General features: G+C 45.5%; 1 protein-coding gene across 9 annotated transcripts in view; it reads left to right on the plus strand.

The window, feature by feature from the left end:
* The window catches only part of RALGPS1 (Ral GEF with PH domain and SH3 binding motif 1), a 259,983-nt gene that overhangs the window by 88,738 nt on the left and 146,407 nt on the right, over positions 1-24,838 (plus strand). For all 9 annotated transcript variants that reach the window (XM_064490524.1, XM_064490523.1, XM_064490526.1 and 6 more), the window contains 2 exons: positions 11,847-11,936; positions 14,658-14,750. In XM_064490524.1, coding sequence (XP_064346594.1) covers positions 11,847-11,936; positions 14,658-14,750 — 183 coding nt within the window. The remainder of the gene's footprint in view (positions 1-11,846; positions 11,937-14,657; positions 14,751-24,838) is intronic.

The raw sequence follows: 24,838 nt of genomic DNA on the forward strand, positions 1-24,838 counted from the left end.
AGCCAGTGTTCTGGTCAGCCCCTGAGGACTTCCCTGCTCCTCCGTGGGGCCTGAGCTGCTTGGAATTTGTTTATGGAATGGCTGAGATGGAAGAGCTTGGCTGAGTTCCCTAAAGGTCTGTTATGGCCCAGGCTTGTGTCTTGGCCCCAGAGAGTTTACCATAAAGCCAGAAGTTCTTAATGTTTTTTTGATCCTGGGTTCTTTTGAGAACCTGACAATATCACATTTGAACCTTCCCCCAGATAAATACACAGATGTATAAATTTTCTTTTACTTTGAGTGGGTTTGCTGCCTCTCCTCTACCCCTGCCCCCTGAAGTTTGTGCAGGAACGCTTCAGAGCCTGTGGACAGCAGGCTAAGAAGCTGTGGTCTCAGAGTCAGGCAGGCCCGAGTTTGCATCTTAGCTCTGCCACTTGTTGCCTGCCTGATCTCGCGTTGTCTTTCAGCCTCTGACCTTTCTCATTTATAGAACAGGAAGAATCCTTTCAAGTGGTTTTTAAAGATTAAGTTTAAGATTTAAGAGAATCATGGATGTAGAGGGTTTAGCTCATCATTTGACACATAGTAAACAAGTAATATTAGCTTTAAAAAGTGTGGTAGCGGAGAGGGAGCTGCAAGTTGAAAGGAAGATTAGGCTTGGGCCTAAGTGCTGGCGGTAGGGTTGGGATTGTGTCCTGAAGGTGAAGAATTAGGAAGAGATGAGGAGGGAACTGGGAGGACTTGGTTCTGGTCCAGGCTCTGTTGCTAACCTGCTTTGAGGCCTTGGGCATGTTTGCCAACATTTGCCCTGGAGGACTAATTTAACTATTCTCATGGACTCATATGTGTGTGTGCGTGTGTGTGTGGAGAGAGAGAGAGACGCCAATGACTGAAACCCCAGCTCAAACTCAAACTCGCCTTAATGGCTTATATAACAAAGTCCAGGGAGAGACTAGACTTCACGCATTGCTAGGGGCCTCGGACAGCACCCGCCGCCCTCAGGGCTGCTCACTCCACCTAGAGGTCCTGCTTTCCACTGCACTGGCTCCCCTTTCGGGCAGCCTCCTCCTTTGTGGTTGAAAGATGGCTGCCAACAGCTCGTTGTGAGGGCAAACCCTGCAGAAGAGACCTGCTTCTTTTTCAGTAGCTCCATTTGATGTCCTGGAATGGAATTGAGACTCAGGGACTGATTTTTTTTTTTAATTAATGATTTTTTTTTTTTTGCTGCTTTATTGAAGCCACTTTATTTTATTTTCTGGGGTGGTGGTGGTAGTTACTAGGTTTGTTTATTTATTAGTGGAGGTACTGGGGATTGAACTCAGGACCTTGGGCATGTGAAGCACACTCTCTACAACTGAGCTGTACCCTCCCCTGAGATTCAGGGATTGATTGCTTTGGCTTAGGTGCCATCCTGTTCATCCTGATCTAATCACCCTGACGGGGAATCAGAAGGCTCTCGCTGGCCAGGTCTCTGAGGCAGACCTTCATGTGGATGTAGGGGTAGGGGGGTAGACCACAGGGACTGAGAATGAAGGACTGGCAGGTCCTCAAGGAAAGTCAGGGTGCTTGGACAGGGAGAAGCTGAGAATGATGGCCAGAAAGGAAAACCCAAGGACCCTCTTCTCTCTTGCAGTCTTCCATCCTGCTCTGAGGTTTCTCCCCTGTTCAATCTGGTGACACCCCATCACTCCAAAGTCCTTCTAAACCTCCGTGCATCATTAGCCTAGTCATTAAATGTTCCTGCTTCCTCTTGGCTTTAATCGGAACTATTTAAAAACCATTTGTGGAGCACTTAGTCTCACTTACTGAGTTAGATACTGCACTAAGCATTTAACCTGCTTTATATGATTCCGTTTTCACAAAGCCTACCAAGGCAGATATTTTAAACCCATTTTATGGATGAGGAAGCTGAGGTTCTGTAAAGTAAATTACCTTGCTCAAAGTCACATAACATATGAATTTCTTTACTGAGGGGCCTTCCCATTTTTTATGAACATGACTCCAGTAGAACCCTCTATTCTTCCATACCTTATTTATCACAAGGCTGGAGACAAAGTTATTAGCATTTCCTCTTCCAAATGCTACCTCCAAACAATTATTCTTTCCTCATTGTAAAAAACCCACTTTCATTTGAGGCTCATTACTTCTGGTTATATTCTTTTATTTATTTAATAGACATTGACTGAACATGCACCAGGCTCTGTGCTGGGTTCAAGGGGTCAACAGTAAACTAGATGTAGCCCTTGCCATCATTAGCTCGTAGTCTATAAGGGGAGGAAGACGTGATGAAGGTGATTACAGTCCGGGGAAGCAGTGCTCGGATGGGGAACCAGAGCAGAGGCATGAGCAGTAGGAAGGGACGCCAGGAGACTAGACTGGAGTCTTCCATTAATCCAGGTGAAGGATAGAGAGGTGAAGTGGTTGGACTCGGGAGAACATTAAGAGACTGAATGATAGCACTTGGTGATTGATCGGATGTGGAAGGAGATGACAGGAAGGAGCAAAGGAGGACCCTCCTTTGGTCCTTGGCAGCACATTCTTTGAGATGGTGAGTGCAGAAGGAGAAGTAGTTGTTAGCATATGAGTTGGGTTTGGACATGTGAGCTCAACTATGCAGGATATTTGAGTCTGGAAGTCAGAGGGAGGATCCAGCCTGAAGATGCAGATACTGGAAACATCTCCATTTGAAGCCACAGGAGTAGATGAGGTCACCCAGGGAGAAACAGAGGCCCAAGCAAGAACCTGAGGGCTTCAGGGGAGGGCAGAGGAAGAGGGGCTGAGAAAAAGCAGCCTGGGACGAGAAGAACACCCAGAAAGGGTGGTGTCTTGGAAATCAGTGTCTCAAAGATAAGGGGATGCTACAGAATGGGTCAATTAAAAGGGCCAAAACAAGAGTCTTACATTCAGCAGCAAGGTGGTGGTGAGCTCAGCAGGAGCAGTTTGGTAGGGACACAAGATGGAAGCCAGGCTGTAGCAGCTCGCACAGCAGGAGAAAGCAGGTGTAGGTGACGCTTAGAACAGGGACTCCCAAGGAGCAAGAGGAGAAGAAGGGAGGGGCTGGAGGGGTTGAAGCCATCCAGGGAGGTGGTTTTATATTCCTTTTTTCTTTCCAGCGGGCAGAGCCTTGAGGATGCTCATATTTTGAATAGAAGGAGCCAGTAGACCAGGACAAGTTAAAGATGAGGAGAGAGGGAATACCTAATGAAGTGAAGTCCCAAAGAAGGTGGGAGAGGCCATGACCCGGGGCTTCCTCATGGTAAAAAGCAATTCCGCAGAAAGGAAAGATAAGATGCAGGTCTGCTTGCAGACACGGTGCAAGGAGGTTCATGGCTCCTCTTTCCTTGGTGAAATAGGAGGTAAAGGGGGCAGGCGAGCAGGGTGGGAAGCTTGAGGGGTTTAGGAAGGCTTGAAAAAGCCACTCGGGGGAAAGAGAAAACTGACTATGGGTATGGGAAGACTGGGCAGAGCTGATGGTCCAGATGAAATGGAGAGTGTGGCTTTTAAAGTGGCCCCAGAGGGTATGAGGGTGGATGGTTTTCTCTAGTTGCATTTTGCAGTCTAAAGAGAGGAGCACAGGGGGGCAAGTGTGGATCCATCCAAGGTTGGGGGTTAACAAAACAGATTTTTTGAAAGGACCACAGGGCAAGAGACCTTAAAGTACTGACTAAGGAGGGACTGAAGTAACAAATGATAGGGGATCTGTCTGCTCAAGAGGATAAGGGCTGCCAGGGACTTCGAGGTATGGTGAGGCGGAAGGCCAGGCACGGTGGGTGTCAAGGAGAAGGTAGGGCCTGGAAGGTTTAAAGATTGTGGTCCAAGGCTGGGACTTCATGTTTCTGATGCAAGGCAGTCCTGGGGACTTACAAGAAGGAGGTGACCGAAGTGGTAGGTGGGTAGTTGTTGTGAAGTAATCAAGGGACCTTGAGGCCATGGTCATTCACGGTGATGTTGAAGTTGCCCAGGGAATAAGGCAGGGTTTGCTGTGGAGAAGAAGGCAGTGGTCCAGAGTCAGGTCTGCTGGCTATTGCTAAATTTCACCCTTTCCAGAATGTTAAAAAAAGGGTATATGTGTGTGTGTATATATATATACACACACACATTTGTATATATATATGGCCTTTTCAGACTGTTTTTGCACTTAGCAATATGCATTTAAGATTCATCCATGTCTTTATATAGCTTGATGGCTTTTTTAAATGAATACTATTCATTATGTGGACTTATCAGTCTGTTTATCCATTCATCTTCTGAAGGACTTACAGTTTTTGATGATTACGAATAAAACTGCTATAAACATTTCTGTGCTATTTTTGTGTGTGGACATAAGACTTCAGACAAACGGGGTAAATACCTAGGAGTACTTTTGCTGGATCAGGTCTGCACCATTTTGCATTCCCACCAGCAGTGAATGAAAGTCTGTGTTGCTTCAGATCCTTGCCAGCAATTGGTATTGTCAGTTTTTTAAAAATTAAAAATTAAAAATTTAAAAATTTAAATTAGAATGGCTGAATTCTAATAGGGGTGTGGTAATTCTGTTTCCCTATGCTTTATCCCACCTCTCCCAGTTATGTCCAGTTCTGGGTGCCTCTCGTGAAGAGCTGGGTGGGGAGGGATTGTCACACAGAAGTGGCATGTCAGTATCACAGGGGCCAGAAGGTGAGGGGAAAGAAAGCATGTTACACAAGGATCAGGTGAAGGATGTAAGAGTGGAAAGACTCAGGGCGGAGGTAATCAAGGTTTTCAAGTGACTGAGGGGCTCTTTCTGGGGAAGCTGCCTAAAGAGAACACAATCAGTGAGTGTAGGGCCCAGGGGACAGAGGTGGGCAAGAGGTTGCTTTCTCCTAAGACAGGGTAGCTCCCTAGCCATGGAGGCTCAGGCAGGGACCAGACAGCTTTATCTCCGCCAGCAGAACAGCATCTGGCGGTGGGGGCAGGGAGAGGGTGGGGCCTCTCAGTTCCCTTCTAACTCCAGGTTTCTAAGAAAACTGTGAATGGGTTTGTGAGAAATTTATAGCAAAGTAGATTTCTCATGAGAAAAGATGGTATTCTTAAACTTGGGTTTTTCTTTATATTATGCTTTGACTGTTTTTATTTGTGGTTGATTAAATTAAGTTCTTTGTGTCCATAACTATTCTGCTTTACTCATCTGTGATACTGTTGTGAAATTTCCCAGGGGATATTTTAGTCCCCAGTGGCTAAACTCCAGTGCTAGTCATACGACTAAAACAATAATAGCAATCATAATAGCTTATGTGTTTTAAAAGCTTACTGGCACCACGACCAAGTGGCATTTAGTCCATGTATGCATGACTGATTCAACAGTTAAAAATCAATTAATGTAATCCACTGTATTAACAGGCTAAAGAAGAAAAATCCATCAGTTGACTCAAAAAAGCATTTGACAAAATTCAACACCCATTCATAATAAAAAGAAAATCTCAGCAAATTAGGGATAGAACGGAACTTCTTCAACTAGATAAAGGACATCTATGAACGTTCTGCAGCCGACCTCACACTTAATGTAGAGATGCTAGGTGCTTTCCCCTTAAGATTGGGAACGAGGCAAGGATGCGCTCTCTGCCCACTTGCACTCGGCGTTGTACTGGAAGTCCTGCCTAGTGCAATAAAACAAGGAAAAAGAGATGTACAGATTGAAAAGGAATAAAACTGTCTTTATTCACAGATGATAGGCTTGTTCTATAAAACAGATCTCAAAGAAATCTATTTTTAAAACTCCTGGAACTAGTAAGTGAGTATAGCAAGATTGCAGGACACAAGATCAGTATATAAAAGCTTTCCTATATACCAGCAGTGAGGAATTGGAATTGAAATTTAAAAAAAACAAAAAACACCACCATTTACAATGGCACAACACACTCAAGAAATACTCGGGTATAAATCTAACAAAGTATGTACAGGTTCTATACGTGAAAACTACAAAACACTGATGAAAGAAGTCAGCGTAGATTGAAATAGAGAGAGATTCCATCTTAATATACTAAAAGACTTGTTACTAAGATGTCAGTTCTTCTCAGCTTGATCTATAGATTCAATTCAATCCCAAGAGAAATCCCAGCAAGCTATTTTATAAATATCAACAACCTGATTGTAAAGTTTTAATGGAAAGGCTGAAGCCGTGGAGTAACCAGCACAATACTGAAAAAGAACAGAGTTGGAGGACTCACGCCATCTGATTTCAAGACTGATTGGAAAGCTACAATATTCAAGATCACACGCTATTGGTGAAAAAATAGATGCCTTGGATGATGGAACAGAATAGAGAGCCCAGAAATAGGCCCACACAGATACAGTCAGCTGGTCTTTGACAAATGCATGAGGGCATTCAATGGAGAAAGGGTAATTTCTTCAGTAAATGATGCTGGAGCAATTGGAACTGTTTCTGTATATGTGAAAAAAATGAACCTAAATTTAAGACTTTAGCCAGAAAAATTATTGATCATAGGCCTAAATGTAAAACACAAAACCATAAAATTTTTAAAAGAAAACATAGAAGAAAATCTGCATGACCTCTGGTGATGAGTTATTAGTTATAATGCCAAAAACGCAATCCATGAAAGAAAAAATTGGTGAGTTGGACTTCATTAAAATTAAAATTTTCATTCTGCAAAAGACACTGTGAGAATTAAAAGACAAAGCACAGACTAGGGAAAGTATTTGCAAATCCCATATCTGATAAAAAGACTTGTATCTAAAATATATTCCTAAAACTCAACAACAAGAAAACAGCCCAATTAAAAAACACGCAAGAGATCTGAACAGATATTTCGCCAAAGAAGACGTGCCAAGGACAGATAAATGTGTGAAAAGATGATCAACAGTATTTGCCAATGGGGAAATGCAAAACACCACACACCTATTAGAGTGGCTTAAAAAAACCAAGCCCAAAACAAACAAACAAAATCCCCACCAAACCTGATAATACCAATCGCTGGGAAGTATTTAGAGTAACACAAACTCATTTGTTGCTGGTGGGAATTGGAAATGGTGCGATCCAGGAATTACACTCTTTGATATTTATCCAGTTTATTTGAAATCTTATGTCTACACACACACATACACAAACAGCACACAAACGTTTATAGCAGCTTTGTTTATAACGATCAAATCTGAAAGTATCTAAGATGTCCTTCAGTAGGTGAATGGGTAGACAAACTGGTACACTTGGGCAATGGAATAGTATTCATCCAAAAAGAAAAAAAAGGAATAAGCCATCAAGCCATATAAAGACATGGATGAATCTTAAATATACATTGCTTAGTGAAAGAAGCCAGTCTGAAAAGGCAACATATGTGTGATACCTCCCCGACTTTTTTTTTTTGACATTCTGGAAAATGTCAAAAAAATTCTGGAAAGGGTAAAACTACAGAGGTGGTAAACAGACCAGTGGTTTCCAGAGGTGTGAGAAGGGTAGAGGGTTGAGCAGGTGAAGAACATGGGATTTTTTTAGGGTGGTGAAAGTATTCTGTATGATACTGCAATGTTGGATACATGCCACTGTGCATTTGTGAAAACCCATAGGACTTCACAACACTAAGAGGAAACCTTAGTATATGCAGATTTTAAAAATTCATTGTGGAAATTAAGGGCTCCTAGAATGGAATGCAGAACATAACAAAGGAACCTAACTATATTATAAATGTGTGAAACAACCTAACTGAGGAGGGTGAGGGAAAGATGCTGGCCTTAAGAAACTTGGGAGATGAGGGGGCCTGAAAGACTAAAGACAAAAGGAACTATATAAAAGCACTCTGCGCCCAAGGGGGGTGGGTAGCAAGTCTGGAATCATTATACGTGAACACTGGACTGAACAATTATGGAAATGGTTGGCAGATGGTGGGACCCAGGTTTCTCCCACCTGTTGGTGTGGGAGGTTTCAGACAAGCAAGGGAGAAGGCTAGAATGATCCATATGGCAATGGATTGGGGTTGGAGACGTTGGTATGAACTTATATTTGGTTTAATATAGGTACAGATGGTTACATGTAGAAATATTTATGGATATGTGTATGTACATGACTTAGTGTACACACACATGAACACACATTTCCTCGCTCTACCGTCTGAGAGGACCTAGAAGCACTGATGCCTCAGTAGCACAAGAACATCTAGCTCCCAGGTCTTGGTTTCTAATACCATTATCTAATAAAAGGAAACAAGGCTCCCTGGAGAAATAATTGGTTTCAAACCGGGCAAGAAATAAACAGGATAAGCCTGTGGCACCTTTTAGTTCCAGAAGTAAGCAAGTGCTCAAATGAACAAACCAAAACAAAGCTGGGGGGCATGTCGAAGCCAGCTCTCAGTGGCCAAAGCTGGAACAATTTGAGCAGCTAAATAAATAACATAGTATTGGATTATAACCCAAAGTATACAATAAATATCCATTCTGATATAAATAAATGATGGAATAAATAAACAGGGGGGACTAGGCAAACCTCCTGCACAGAAGAATTCCAAATCATCTATGTAGATATTTGTCCTCAGGAAGGTGGAGCACAGCTGCCTGCTTCCTTCCATAGCGACTTCCTTTCGAAGTTTGAGGTGATAGTATTATTTATTATTTATGATAAATATTATTTATGTAGCCAATTCTCTATTGATGGGCTTTTTTTTTTCTGTTCTTTTGCTGTAAACAGAAACAGTGCTTCGGTGAACCGCTGTACACATGTCCCTCTACACGTCTGTATTTTCATGAGCTAAATATTCTAGGGAGGATGTAACTTTAATACCTTGAAAGGTATATAATCAAGTGGTTCTTCAGTATGCTTCTATGAATTTATACCCCTACAAACAGTATATAAAAGTACCAATTTCTCTACCCTTGTGGGTAGAGAAATAAATTTTTTTAAATAAATAAATAAAGAAATAAATAAATTTTCTTTATTAAAGAAAAGGTCTTTAATAAAAAAAGACCTTTTACTAATCAAGAGTTAGAGGACAGGTGTCCCGACAGAAAGATGGATGAAGGACCTGAGCAGGTAATCTAGAAGCCAAATAGTACAAATGGCCTATAAATATTTGAAAACAAAAAAACTGGGAAAAAAAAGTGCAACAAATGTTAACTGGGTAATCATGAAAAAAAAATGCAAAATAGAAAAATGAGACATTATTCTGTCCGTTAGGTTAGTAATAAAAAAAGAGCTGTAACAACTGCTCTTGGCCCATGTATAGGAACAAGGATCTGCTCAAACTTGTTGATGTTGATGAATAAACAAATAGAACCTTTGGAGGCCAAGGTTTTTAACATATACTTTTGAAAAAAGATACACATACTTTTATTTATGCCACCTTACAGGAATTTATCCTCAGACCTTAATTAAAAGTGTATATGTATAAATATGTTCACTGCAGCATTGTCTGTTACAACAAAATAATTAGAAATAAACTGTCCAAAAATAGGTTACTTAATGATGATACATCCCTAAGATGAAACGCTTGGCAGCTGCTGAAAAATACGTTGACATTCTTATATATTTAAACAGGTATTGTGATTGTATGATTAACGTGTACCAATTTAACTGAAAAAGACAAACATATATTCTGTGGCTAGAAGGACATATGTTCTATAAGACATGGCAAACATGTTCCAAGATAAGGACACATCGCACAGTGTTTATCATGGGGGTCTGTCTGTGAGAACAGGGTTGCAAGTGATTTCTGTCTTTTGTGTTTTTCTCTCTTTCCCTTGTTTTCTGCATTAAGCTTCTCTTTAAATTTTGTAGTTAAAAAACAGCTAGAAAATGTTCAAAACTACGCTGATTCTACCTTTGTTGTGTCTTTCTTTTCTACCCCTTCCCTCCTGTCTCCTTCAACATGGCTCTAGCTCAGACCTCCCATCTCTCACTTAAACCATTGCATCAGCTTCCTGTTGGGTGTCCCTGCCCTAACAAAAGGGTCTAACCTGTCACTCCTGTGATCAGAAGCCTCCAGAACTCTCCCTGTGTAGCATAGTGTCCTGGGTCCTTCTTGTCCCCCTGTTGCCACAGACCCCCACAGTCTGGCCCTCACTTACCTTCCAGCTTCAGTCTCCCTCCCCATGCCCTCCCCACAGAGCACCTGCAACACCCGTCCCGTTGGCCTACTCAGCTCTCTCTGGTCTCTTTACCTGTTGAAAGTCTACCCATCTTTCAACGCCTGCCTCCTCTAAGAAGCCTCCTTCTGTCATTACCTCCCCCATAGCTCAATTCACTTGGTTTGAACTTCTTTGATGGCCACGATCACCAGCTGCCTTTTAGTATAGTGATTTCTGGAGGATCCTGCCTCCTCCTTTGGTGTCCTTCATATCAGTCAAGGACTTACAGGGTCCGGACTCAGGGTGCCTGGAGCACACAGTAAGGGCTTCATGAAAGTTTTTGTACAGAACTGATGAGAATTGCCTCTGTCCACCATGTGCTGCAGATCAGAGTCCACTCTGCCTTGTTCCATAATTATGTGTTAAATATGTGTGATTTGGGGGCATGTAAGAATCTATTAAATTATACATATAAACTATCACACTTGAAATTTATGTGGCATAAAATTGTGCATGTATTAAAATACAAGGTTTATGGGCATATCATTTACTATTCAGAAAAATCTTTTCTTCCATAACTGGCTAGTAAACAGTTGAGTCTGAATTTAATTTTAGGCAATTCCTTGGAAAAAATGATTCTGTGGAAACCCAGGCATGCCCTGGAGGCAACCACAGATAATTATACAGAAAAAACCACTTTTCTATAGTATTCCTGCTTTGATCCTTCGTTAATCTTTTCTTTCATTGAAAAGTGACAGTATTTCAGTGAAGAGAATACATTTGGTGGCAGCAGTAAACATGCTTTGTTAACTGTGGAATATCTTTAACTATTTTATTCTTTGTAAAATTGGGAGGTTTTAGACGCCTAGCCTTCCTTTTCATTCCACCCCCACCCTCATACTTGGCCCCTCTCCGCCGTTCTTTGCGGCTGTCGTTGCGCTCGTGGGCATCCGTGTTTCACAGAGAGCTGTTAGTATTGTAGTGAAACAAAAACAGGAAAGCCAGCCACTTCCAGTGTTTCTTGGCATGAAGCCCCTTCTGTGTTTCACTGAGGTGTCACACGAGTCAACTAGACACTGGTGGATGACTTTCTTGTTCCCACTTAAGGACTTCGGGCCTGGGGGATATTGATTTTTGTAAAAGATCAAGCATGAATGATGTTCTGAACCGGAAGTACAAGTATACTCTTTTGGCATATCCTGTCTCCAGAAAAACATGCCCTGTAACCTGCAGTCCTTTTGGAACTTTGAAAGACCCTTTTAAAAAAATCATTTAAATGATTGGGCAACCCTCTCCTAGAAAATTAATTTTGTTGCAGTTGTGTGAATATTGGTGAATCCTTCTTGTCTTGGGTCTGTCTGAGGATATGGGTCTCACGGGTGGTACTGCCAGCATGCATATCTCTTTGCCTGGCCATCTGTCCCGCCATCTATCCATCCGTCTATCATCCATCCATCCACCCATTGATCCATCGTCTCCCCACAACTGGGATCCGTCTGAGCAGGAATCCTGTCTGATTCATCTCAAAATTCCCTGCCACACCTTCAGAGAGACCCATATGTCATAGAGGCCCAGTAAGTGCCCTAGATGATGATGGAGGTGCTTACTTCTCTCAGCCCTCAGGACCGTGTGTGTTGGAGAGCTGGTGCTGAGAGTAGGGGGTCCACTTGCAGGGCTGGGTGTCATAAATGGGCCCTCAACCTCACATAACCCTCCAGTGTGCTCTCCCAGTTCCCCAACCTCTTGGAAATCCCTTAGAAGTGGTGGGCAGGGCAGCTTGGGTGGTCCCGCATTTAACAATTTTTCTGGGGTGTGTGTGTCTGTATTTGACTCTACAGGTCAGTTTTTGGGTTGTACGAGAAATTCTAACAGCACAGACTTTAAAAATAAGGGCAGAAATCCTGAGCCATTTTGTGAAAATAGCCAAGGTAAGTGGTTTTATTTATTTTTTTTTCCTTTCCTTTCCTTTCTCTTTTTGTCTCAAAAATCTGTTTCCTCAGTTCTTTGGGAGCTGATTTGCACTGGACCTGCCGGGCAGAGTTCAGACAGGGGACTGTGACCTGATTTCCCCAGACAGAGGCAGCTGTGGACCAGCCTGCTGCCTGCTTGGCCTCCCGGCCCTGGTGCACATGTAGGCACATGCCCTCCACCCCATGATTTTGGCAGCCAACGCTTCTCTTCAGCTGGCCTTTCACAAACTCTCCACGAGGCCCCAGGGGCTACCCTTGGGAGACATTTATCCTCCTATTAAGATGTGCTGGCACTGGGGGTTGATGGATTTCAGTTAGCATCAGTGTTTGCGATACCATCACATCCTGCACAGCTCTATCTCCAGTCAGCAGAACTCACCCCGCCCCATCCTGCATTTAAGGCCTGGGCCTGATGACTGGGCTGCCCCCAACTCTCACCTCCTGACCCTAGCCTGATAGGGTCGGTCCACGCCAGTTGTTCGGCACCAGGCTCATGTCTTTACCCCACCTTTCCCCTCCTCTTCCCTCATCTCTACCAGCCCAGGCTGTGATCCCATGGGCCTTCCTGGACCCACTCTCATCACTTACATGGTCTTGCCAGCTCCTCGCAGTATCCTGCTCCCGACCACTGGGCTTGCGACTCAGCAGAGCACTGTTCTGCCTGGTTCATAACCTGCTTCGTGTGTGTGTGTGTGTGTGTGTGTGTTGTCTTCCCACTCAAATCCTAGGTCAGCTAAACTTTACTGAGGTCTCTTTTAAGCCAGGTGCCATAGCAGCTGCTTTACGGAAATGATTGTACTCAATGCTCACATTATTGTTACCCCATGTCCAGAGGAGGGAGGGGAGGCTTAGAGAGGTGAGTGTCCCCACCCAGGCGCCACAGTGAGTCAGGTGCAGCACGGCTCTCTGCCTTCAGGGGAGCTGCTCTGCTGCTCCTCGTGCGAGGTGAAGTGCATGGGCACCTTGGTGTCCTTGCATTCTGAGTGCTGGAACCATGCTGGGCTTAGTGACACTTGTCGATGTCGGTGAGTTCATGCCGGGCCAAGAGAGGAAGTGGGATGAAGTTCCGGTCCACCGGGTGCTTTCAGTTTGGAAATTAGTTTTACAGTTCCCACCCAAGGGATCCCAAGTGATTCCTCCTTAATTTCTGCCATCTTCCAGTGGCGGATCATCATGCTGGCACTGTGTCCTGGGTGTGTTCTGTGCAAGCCCCCTCCTTTTTCTGGGCCTTGGTTCCCCATCTATAAAATGAAAGGGGTGGATTGGATAATCTCCCAGAGAACTTTCAGCTCTAAAAGATGTCCTGTGACAGGCATGGCAATTCAGATACAAAGGATGAAATTCAGTTCACTCAGAGGATCTATTCTTTCACACAGGAAACAATTAGGGAATGTTACAAGATGCATGAAATGAAGTATTAACTTCTGTGGTAAAGGACGACATCTCTGCATGGGAACGGAGCTGTGAGGACCAGGCATAAGGGCTTTTCATTCATTTGTTCTTTTTACTAGGCCCTGCTGTGTGCTGTGCTAGGTCCTAGGGATGTGCTGGTAGACACAACTTCATCCCTTCTCTCAGGGAACACACGGTCCAGGGTGAGAGAGGGGCAGGTAACAGCAAATACAGTCCAGTGTGCTAAGGAGATGTGCAGGCAGGTGTGGGGGAGCATGGTCAGGAAAGACATACTAGAGGGAGTGGCCTCTGAGCTTGGAAGTCCTCACGACAAGTGATGGAGGGTGGGGTGGGGTTGGGGACAGTCTTCCTGACAAAGAACAAGTAGCCCACATCACACTGAGCGCTCACCCGGGTGCTAGGCACTGGTCTGGGCAGTTTAGGGCACTGTCCCACGTAGCGGAGGTGCCATGAATTCCCTTCCTTGTTTTAAATATGAAGACGTCAAGTCTCAGAATGATTAGGTAACTTGCCATAGGACACAGAAGTACTGGGAACTGGGATTGGGACCCGGCCTCTTGGTTCCATAGTGCCTGCTGGCTCACAGACTTCCTAGGCTCCCGAGAGTAAGAAGTGGGGCCCCGGTCCTGTGAGCAGGTTTCCTTCAGCATAAAACCGAGAACAGAGCAGTCACATTTTTCTGCATTTACTCTCGCCCATGTCTCCTTCTGTTGCCCTCCGTGGGAAGGAGCTTGTCTGAGAAGGAATAAAACCCAAATGTTCTCACTAATGTAGGGTCTGGTTCAAAGGAGCGTGGTCTAGTGGCTGGAGCTCCGTCTTCCCAGCTGAGGGGATCATGCAGATTGAGAACATCTTCCCTCCGCCTCCCTCATTCCGGTGTTACAGTAATCTCAGAAGGCCCACGCTGACACTGTTGGCACAGCCGGGGCCTCAGTTTACAGAAGCCTGCTGGGACAGCTCAGATTCACCTATTAAAAGAGCAGAAAGGATATTATCAGCCCTCACCCCGACCCATGTTTCTGTCCAGCAGCCAGACTAGTCAGCTTAGGAAATTTTGCAAATGTTTCAGATGCAGACTCACCTTTAGACAATTTGAAAGAAAAAGAGCATATGGTTTCTATGAACTTCCTAGAACTATATTTTCTACATGAGATATTTTTAAGTTTAATTGAATTTCATAAATATGCCATTTGGTAACACTTGAGCATGTTTGTGTTCTGTTGTTTATAGCAGCAAAATAATCTACCCCATATCTTTTTTTTCCAGAAACTTCTAGAACTCAACAACCTTCATTCTCTCATGTCTGTGGTGTCCGCATTACAAAGTGCACCCATCTTCAGGCTGACAAAAACCTGGGCTGTAAGTTAATCTTCCTAGGTCTATTCCTTTGATTTGATTTCTTTGGTGAAGTTCTTCGTTCCTTAAGCCCCAGAAGGCTTTCTCTGTCCTTGGCCGACGACAGAGGATTACTGTGGGTTAATGAAGTGCTCCCTGGGCATCCTCTCTTCCTCAGTGACCTCATCCCCATTTTGGGACAAGGAAATTGTGAGGCTACCGATGTGGCTAGGGTTGGAAGGCCGCCTAGAGTGGACCTTTCTGGACCTGACAACATCATATGTGATGGCTAGGTCAGTGGCATGACTTCTGCCCTTTGTTCCGAACTGCCCTTGGGAAGTTTTCTTGGGCTAATGGTTTGCAGCTGCCCTGGGTTGCTGGCCATCCAGTTAAGAGTTTCTCTGGAGAAACCTGTGACCCTCATGTAGGGAAAAATGATTTTTTTTTTCCTGAAGGCCATGGATAATTTCAGCTCAGAGGTGGAGCCTGATAGTTATATAATTGAGTCTGTAGGAAAGTTTTTCTGCTGTAAAAATACTTTAAAAATATCTCAGACCTCTTTCTCCTCCTTAGCTTGGCACGGTGCCTGACATGGGGGAAGTAATTGCTATTTCCATAGCTCGTTAGCATTCACCTCCGGCCTGCCTGGTCCAGGGTCTCTCGCAGTCACACAGCCCAAGCCTTTCAAGATCTGTTTATGTCCCACGGAACCGAAGGAAACTATATGGAATTGTCAGCTGTGTTTCTGCAACTCATTTCTGAACTTCTTTCTGCCAGTCTGTGGGGCTGGGCTGTGTTGCAGACTTGGCTGGTTCAGGGGCCTTTAAAATACTTACGGATTGTGTTGTAGGTGATCAGAATTGAGTCTCGTTTCTTTAAATTGCCGTTTTCCATAGATCAGGCCCCAGCAAAGTGGAGCAAGAAGTGTTAGTCTGGAGTCAGAAAACCGGGTTTGCATTCAGGCACCATGCAGGGTGATTCTGTCTACGCAGAGAGGTTGGCCTGGATCGGTGGTTCTCCATCGGTGCTTCGTGGAGGTTCCTTGGAGCTGCCTGGGGGCCAGCAGGGGCTGAGGGAGAGGAGGGAGGGCGCCGAGCAGACTGCCTGGGCATGGTTTCCACCAGAGCAGCTCTGTTTCTATTGGTTTTACGTCCTGGGCTTCTGGGTGAACTTCAGTTGAGCAATGGCTTTGGAGGTTGAAAGCAGGTTTGGAAGCCACTGGTCTCTGTGGTTGCTGCCAGCCCTGTGATGCCCTGAGTCCATCTGAGCCGTGAGGCTTTTTTCAGAAGTTGCTTGGAGATTCTTTCTCATGTGAGTTTTTCATCATTTAGACACTGCTGTTGCTTCTGGGACTGCCAGGAGCCACGTGTGGACTCGGAAGAACGAATGACGATTCTCAGGGTGCACAGACCTTTCTGTCAGTAACACCAGGACTCTCAGTGACCCATATAAGCTACACAGTGGGTGAGGGCATCAGGGAGCCAGCCCACGGGGCCGGGGTGGCTAAGGGTCCCACACAGGGATGCCACCCACGCAGGGATGGGCAGGGCCCATGCATGAGGCTTTGGCCAGCGTTCCCACAGATGCTGTGCTCTGCCCAAGATGGTGAGGCAATCTTCAGGCCAGGACAGCACCCGGGACTGCTCCATGTGGCTTGACAGAGTACAGCTCCAGGGTGGCTGAGTTGCCCCTGCTATTGATGGGTCCTTGCTGCAATGAAAATAAGTCTCCCACAGCTCCTCGGAGAGCCTGGAATGCAGTATCTACTCAGGACCCATTTCACAGCATGAGCTTCCTCACCTGACTCCCTTCCAGGCCACGCGAGTTGACTCTTCTTCCTTACAGATTTGCCAGGCATGTGCGATTGTCAGTGTTACAGATGAGGAAATAGGGGCACAGAGAGGTGGGATGACTTATGCAGGTATCCCCAGCTAAGAGGCAGAGCTGGAGTCAAACCCAAGCAGCCTGGTTCCAGAGTCCCCTCTCTTAACCACCACACCCTATGCGGCTCAACAAGGACAGTTCCAGCTACCTCTTGTCACTCAAAACAAGAGAGGGGTCCTGTTTATTTTTTGGTCTCCTCTATGCAAAGTGCTCCAGTGGGAATGTTGAAGATGGGATGTCAGTGCTGCCCCAGGCCGGTGAGCCTCTGACCTGGCTGTGGCTGCTGCTGGCCTACTTTGGAGCACATCCTGCTTCTGCTGTTAATTTCTGGTAATGAGATTAGCTGGAGAAATGTTGCCAGAAAAGAACTGTTTACCCTCTCCCCACTTGTCCCTTGATCTGGGAAAGAGAAGTCAGAGGAGGGAACTTAGGGAGGGGGCACATGGCCAGTGAGCCGGAGGGCTGCAGCCAAGCCTTGCAGCTGCCTTTTGGCCACTTTTTCCTTGGTTAGTCCATGGTTTCTGTTGCTCCTCTAGTCCCCCAGGGCTGGCCACTGACTTGGACATCTCAGCTGGTGGGAACCAGGGAGAGGACAAGAAGCTGAGATTATGTGTCACCAAAGGACAGGGGCCTAGGGCAGCCACACATCTGTTCTTTTTCTGAGAAATCTCCCCATTTCTAAGGGCTGAGAGCGAGGGCTGTTTCCTTGGGTGCAGGGGACCACTTACCAGGGCAGAAGGCGGGGAGATGCAGTGTCTTAGGCGATAAGAATGGCAACTGCCAGCCATTGTGTCAAGGAGAGAGGAGGTGACACACAATGTGTGATTACAGCGTGTCATCTCCAAGGTCAAGTGTGGGGAGCTGTTTGTTCTGGCAAACCCACCATTCAGTCTCTGTTTCATACCAGACTCTCCCCTTTTGCCCACCTGTCCTGTTAGTCCAAGGACGGTGGTTGGTGCAGAGCATTTGGAAAATGGAGGGGGCCAAACTCACCATCTTTCTCCTTCATCCGAATACCCCCAGTCCAGTGGAATTGATGACTCCAGTGTATTCCTGATACTCTCTCTCCCCGTGTCCTGACAGAGCACACAGGGCATCTGCTCTGCGGTGTTGTTTACAGGTCTGCCTCCACCTTTGACTTCCTTCCTCCATGACGAAGTCTGATTTTTCTCTCTATGTTCCAGGTGCCCAGCTGAGTATATGCTTGTTGTTTGAATCGTATATGTTTGTTGTGCTGAGTTGCATCCTTCTTTTGCTGCTAATTTCTGGTAGTGAGATTAGCCATAGAAATGTTGCTGTTTCTCCCCTCCCCGCTTGGCCCTTAATCTGGGACTGGTGAGATCTATGGGCTCACAGAGCACGGAAGAGCAGACACACCAGCCACAGCAACCAAAGGTCAGTGCTTTGTAGTCTTGGTTTTGCCAAGAAGGTTCCAAGAGTTGCAGTGATCTGTGCAAGGTCAGGGGGCTGGTGAATGACAGAGCCAATGTGATGTAGCCTTGTCTTGCTGAACACATAGTCCTTGTTCTTGGCCAGTGCTCTGGATGGCTTGTCTGTGATGGGCCCTGGTGTTGGAATCAGGCTGAGCACAGGATAGGGAAAGACAGGCACACATACTTCTTGGGAAGCGGGGCTGGAGAAGTGAGGCTGGCACAACAGACCCCCTGGAGACAGGGTGTGGCCAGCTCCCTGAGTGCTGTCCCTGGGGTTGCATTGAAACCCTGGATATCAGGGAAACCTGGATGGAAGGGGGTCACATCAGGTGGGAGGAGACCTGTCACTTGGTTTCACCATGGATGGCCTTCTGTGAGGGCCAGTTGGTGATTAGCTGGCGGGCAGGGCAGCCTGTTGGCCTGTCCATGGCCGGCGCTGAGTACCAGCAACTGGGTGAGCTGGAACAGGACAGGGGCTGACGTCGAGCCTAGGCCCGCATATAGTAGGCCCTCAATAAATACCGGCTGGATGCACAAACATGGAGGGAATCACTTTCTGCTGGCCTGGAAAAGCACAGACAGGGTCTGATTTATCCCAGCACTGGGGCCACTTTGGAATATTGGCTTCCTCGAAGCTGTGACACCTAAGCAAGAAGCCCTGGCCGCCAGTTCAGATTTCCCAAGCACACGTACCGTGTGGCTCTTATTCATCCTGCAAATCAAATATTTATCAAATGCCTCCTCCATGCCAGGCCCTGAGGCTACAGTCAAGGCCCCTGTCTTCAAAGGGCTTTTATGTTACCCAGGGGAGACAGACACATTATTGAGGCAGAACAAACATGTGCCTCGTCTGACTGGCACAAGATGTGATCGATAACACGTTTGTTAACTGCATGGAGTGATGAACAAAGGGCTGTCAGATGGGAATGAAAGTGATGCCAGAGACCAGGACAGAGGACGTGATGGGGAATGACTGGGCATTCGGGCGGCCTCTCTGAGAAGATGCCCTTTAAATTGAGACCTGAGTGACAAAAAGGAGCCAACCACGCCAAGATGAGGGCACAGCCAGTGCAGAGGCCACAGTGGAAGAGACTTGTAGCCCAATGTGGCTGGAGTGCAGCGGGCCTGGTGGGAGGGGCTGGTGAGGATGCTGTGGTCAGGCAGCGGGGCCCATTGGGAAGGGCTCAGCTGGGAGAGGAGATAGGTTCTAGTTCAAGTATAGTGAAGGGTTTTAAACAGGAGACAGATGTGATCTGGTTTACAGTTGCTTTTTGTTTTTCCAATTACTGTTTCTACTGTGTGAAAAACAAATTGGGTAGGGCTGCCTGGGGGAGCAAGAGTGGAAATGAGGCTGCGTTAGAGGGTTAGGGCAGAATCCAGGAGTGAGTTGATGCTGGCTAGCACTGGAGAGGTGGCAGTGGACATGGAGAGAAAGAGACTGTTAAGGGAGGTGTTGAAGACAGAGTTGGCAGGATTTATGACGGATGGATGTCAGAAATGAAGAAAAGAAAGGAATGAAGGGTGGTTCCTAGGTTTGGGGCCTGAGCAGCTGGGAAGAGGGTGAAACCTTTTCTCTAATCAGAGTGGTCCTAAGAGGAGACTGGCTTAAACAGGAGTGTGACCTGGGGGTATGGAATTCCTGGAGTGTGTGTGAGTCACTCATTAGAGTGTAATCACCGTTGTGTGCTGTGCATCACATGCGCACGCACACACACTCTGCTTGTTCTGTGCACGTTCCTGTCATGATGCACTCTTTTTCACTGAGTTGATCCAGAGAGTTTAACTCATCTGCTGCCGCAAAGTGAAAACTGAAGTACTTGGCAGGGAGGAAATCACAGCCGATGGGTCAGGAGGGCCGGTCTGCAGGGTGGTGACCTGGAAGGAGAACCCTCCTGGGAGCAGGGCTCTCACTCCCACACATCTGGGGGCACAGGGTCATTGAGCTCTGGGGGTTCAGAGAATGGCCACTTTACAAATATCCTGGGAAGACAGGTGTGCGGCGTTCACGAATTTCTCTTTTAGTCTTTAATCCAGGAAGTGCCTCTCCTCTCTGCATCCGATACAGTGCCTAGTGCCCCTCCGAAGGCGGTGACAGGTGTGGGCTGCCTGGCTGAGGTGGGAGGCGAGGGGCAAGGGAAGGCAGAGGAAACTGACATTTGCAGCCTCAGATTACTCACTCCCCAGTCATTCCTTGGGAGCCTGGCCTGCACTGCTTCTCAGAATTACGAATTCTGATGTTTTCACCCTCATCTTCCCTGACTCTGCCACAGCATTGGCCACTGTCACCTCTTCCCTTAATAATCTCTCTTCGCCTGGCTTAGTTCTCTCCCTGCATTCTGGCTCCTCCCTGATGGCTTTTATCTCTCTCACCCACTGAGTGTAAGTGTTCTGCAAGGCGCTGACCCCAGCTCCCAGCTCCCACCTTCCCCAGTCCGTTCCCTGTCCCTGGGGATCTCCCTGGCTTGGAGAGCTTCGTCCATCACCCCTGTGCCCCAGTGGTGGCTACCTCCTCGCTCACGGCCCAGCCTCTCTCTGGAGCCCTAGCTCCGCGTTCCCACGCCTGCTCCACAGAGCCCTCTGCTTGCATGTTCCTTTGACAGCTCCCCATTGGCATTCTGAAATCAGACTTTGGTTTCCAGGAGGTGATGGTGAGTGCCAGGAGACTCTCCCAGCAGACTGTGTTTTGGACTTCGAGGCAGTATGGTAGACTAAGCTGACAGGGAGTAAGCCCCTCCCTCCCGATTTCCTGCTTCAAACACACAAACACAAATAAACCAAATTAAAAACCAAGAAGCAAAGCTGAACCAGAAGCCAAGAAAGAGAAGTCACCATGTGCAAGAAATAAGGAATGCTCTCAGATTCAGCACAGTGAGCAGAGTTCAGAGAAAGCGCTGTGTGGAGACCTTTGCAGCTGGGGCCTGGGGTTCCAATGCCTGCACATGGAGGGGCTGGAATTCAGCTACTGACGGGACTCAGAGAGTCAGCAAGTGTCCCCCCATCAGAAATCTGCCCAGCCTTGGGGAGCCCCAGGGGAACACGAGTGGAAAAAGTCCTGTGAGAATGCCACCCCAGCCTGTACCTCGGTAGCTGTTGGGTCTCAGTGCACATGACCTGAATTAGCATGGGGTCCCCAGGGCAAGAACTGAGGGGTCACTGTCCTGTGGAGATTAAGAGCGTGGACGCTTGAATCAGACTCCCGGGCTCAGCCTTGGCCTTGCCTCTAATGGTAAGGATTATATGAATAAATATATGAAAAAAAATGTCTGGAACCGTGCCTGGCACCCAGTAAGGGCTAGGTAAGTGCTGGCTGCTTCTGCTGTTACTGCTATTACTTTCAACCCTTCTTGGCTGTTCTCAGATGGGCTGGCAGAGGCTGCCATCCCTGAAAGCCAGGTCCTCTTATTTATGACCTGATACCATCATCCTCTTCCAGCTGGCCTCCTCACTTCCGGTCTTACTCTCTTCCTCACACCACCCCGGACCCACTGATACACAGCTTGGGTGTTCTCACTTCCCTGGGTAAAGCCAGTTTTTAGCATTCCCCCTCCCTTTGCTCGATAGAGGGTGTCTGTGCTCACCACTCCTCCAGAGCAGGATGCTCTGATGTAACTATTTTGATGCCCCCCTTTTTAATCCATCTTTTTAAAATTCATTATACTACTTCTAGTTTTATAATAACAAATATTGTGTCAGTCAGTTTTTCACCATCATTTGGATTTTTAACCCTGGACTTCTGCGATCCCTTTGAGTTAGGGAAGATACTGAGCTTGGATGAGAGAGAGGACTGGTGTATCTCAATGAGTGTTTTGGGGGGAGACTTGCATTTGGGAATGTGGCACTTGATGAAGACTCCTGGGTAGGGAGATTCTTGCAAAGTACGGAGGACACTGTGGAGGCATTTTGGCAATGACAGCAAATATCAGAGTTTCATACCTACTTCACACCTACTTCCTGATCCTAAAAAACAAACCATAAACCTTTCAGCTGTGGCCAGTGGTGCATCTGCTGCCACCAGCAACATAGCAACCCAGAGCCCCAAGTCACGTGCAGAAGAGACGCAAGAGTTGGCCAGAGGAATTTCCTGTTCAAACACGGCCATAATCAACTCATTCTTTCCCCTTGGTTAGTATCCACTGTTCATGCTTAGCTGCTTATGATTGGCACCCTGTCGGCAAGTTGAGTTAGAGTATCCGGAAAAGTAGAATAAGCAGTCAAATTGGTCATCACACGTCCACAGGATCCAAAACGGCCAAGTTGAAAGCATACTTTGCCAAATGGCGAGCTTCCATCTCTCTCTTACCTTCCCAGTCTCGTCCAGGGCAACACTTGCCTACATTTCTGCCGAACTGCTGCTTCCTTGAGCATCCCTGTGTGTTCCTACCTCCAGGCCACTGCTCCTGCATTCTTTGACCTCCGATGCCTCTCCAGCCCTGACTCTGCTGGTTGAAATCCTTCACAGCTCATTTCCAGTACCACCTCTTCCTGGTTCCTCCTTCCCATAATGGAGTGTGTTCTCTCCATCTAGAGCCCTCTCAGAATGTTTCTGATTCTTCCTTGTCTTAGCCAGAGTTTTTCAAGGCTCAAGTCAAACAAATGGGGGTACATATTTGGCGTCTGACTTCTCACCCACACAGATGAACTCTGGACCCAGAATGGGCCCTTGGCAAACTTCCATTCAAGGACCAGTCTCATCCTCTTGGCTCTACTCTTGGGGCTTTGTGGTGGTGTCTCCTGGGGTTGTCATGAGTGGAATTAGAAAAAAATTTAGCAAAATTATTGGAAACACATGATTAGAATTGACCTACAGAATCATATGTTGTGTGTATCTATGCATTGTGAATATATGTATGTGTATATGCATATGTGCATGTAAATTGTTAAAGAATAAATTTTTAAAGGTAAAATCATGACTCATACAAGTATAAAATGAATACTTGTCAGAGGTTTTATTTAACTCATTAATGAGCGAGAGAATCAGTAAGATATTACAACTGTATCATAAGAGAACTGGGAACATTACACTTTTATAGTCAGGTGAAGAATTCTGAAATAGTCTTTTAAATGGATATAAAATTAGTCAGTATTCCCACGGTGATAATCAGTGGGATTCCATGAAGCATAATTTGCCTTTTTATGGACTGGAATTTTTTGCATTACTGCATTTTCTATAGGTTAACATCTATTGTACAGAGTTTAAAATAGCCTTAGTCAAAGACTAATATGGACACTTACTAAATTTCAAAGTCACAATTTCCCCTTATGTTACTTGTAACAGTCTCTATGGCATCTAATATTTTACGTTAGATATATGCCTTTGTGGCTTAGTTCTCAGAAACCAATAGTTTATATCTAAAGAGGTAAAAATTACTTTTTTTAAAGAACCCTAGTTTCATTCCTTGGTCATTCCATACTCAGTCTGTTGAATCCACTGGTCCATAGATTATCCCCAGCACTAAAAATTCTTTTCATACCAACGGTAGACACTGGAATTGAAACAGAATTTTGAGTCAGTTTTAACATATTTGGAGAAACAGGCTCTTTGTTGAAAAGCATTTCCACGTATCAAGAAATGTTATTCTCTTAAGGCAAGGGAACAAGTTACCAAACTCCTCATAAAGAGGATTTGGAGGGCCTTTTTTTTTCTTCCATGAAGACAGCTTTCAGATTTGAACTATTTACCAGAAGAGGGGATTTTTTCATCGTTAATCAAACACAAGTACCACTTACAGGCTCTTGGAGCACGATAAGGGAAATCTCCAAAAGCAGCCTGCACCTTCCGGTATTTGACCAAGATCTGTGATCGTCCTGGCTTTTGATCCTGTGGCTTATGAATCCCATTTCTCCCTTACAGCTGATACCTGCCACCATGAAAGTGACTTAAAATCATTATGCAGGGACTTGATTTTTACCTTATAGTTTTTTGTTCACTTTGCATTTGTGGTTATGCCCCTTGTTCAATCCTAGTTTTGTGTATTTCTGCATTTTTGCCTTATTTGTAGAAGTTTTACCTGTTTTATTGCTATTTTATAAAATTTAGTTCGTGAGTTTAGTTATCATGTCTATAGGTTTGGTGTTTTATCTTGTCTTTTTAAACATATCAGTTCCTAATTTTATCTATTAATCAATTTCTCCTACTTTCCCGCCCCCTGTTTTCCAAGCTTCTTGAGTTGAATTTTAGTTCATTTATATTCTTACTTGTTTAATTTTATAAAAGTTAAAAACCATGCATTTTCCTCTCAGAACAGTTTTGGCCTCATCACATAGTTTAATATGCAGTGTTCTGTATGTTCTATATATTTGTAGGTTGCAAATAGTCCATAACCTTGCTCTCATTTCTTCTTTTACCCAAGAATTATTGGAGTGTTCAAAATTTTCCAAGGAATTGAATCTTTAAGTTATCATTGTTAGTTTTCTCATTCTTTTATTCACCAAATCTTTAGGCAGTGTTTTCTTTGTCTTAGGAACCATGACAGACGCAGGGAACAGTGGAGTGAAAACAACCGACATGGTTGCTTCCTTCATGGGATCTGTCATTTGCTGAGTGAAACACAGATGTAATTACACAATTAATCACAATCATAATAAATATTATGGAAGAAAATCTCAGCATATCCCAAGATTTCTAAACTTTATTAGAGGTGAAGTTGCCTGCTATATTTAGTGAGCTTTTCCTTACCTCTTTCCCTGAACATGAATGTTTTTAGTATCTGACTCAGGTAGGCAAATAATTTGTTTTCTAGTGTGTAATTCTGATGATTTCTTCCTGAGGCTCCCCATAAACTCTAAAATCTAAAG

This window comes from Camelus dromedarius, chromosome 10 (assembly GCF_036321535.1).
Source record: "Camelus dromedarius isolate mCamDro1 chromosome 10, mCamDro1.pat, whole genome shotgun sequence".
Lineage (NCBI taxonomy): Eukaryota > Metazoa > Chordata > Mammalia > Artiodactyla > Camelidae > Camelus > Camelus dromedarius.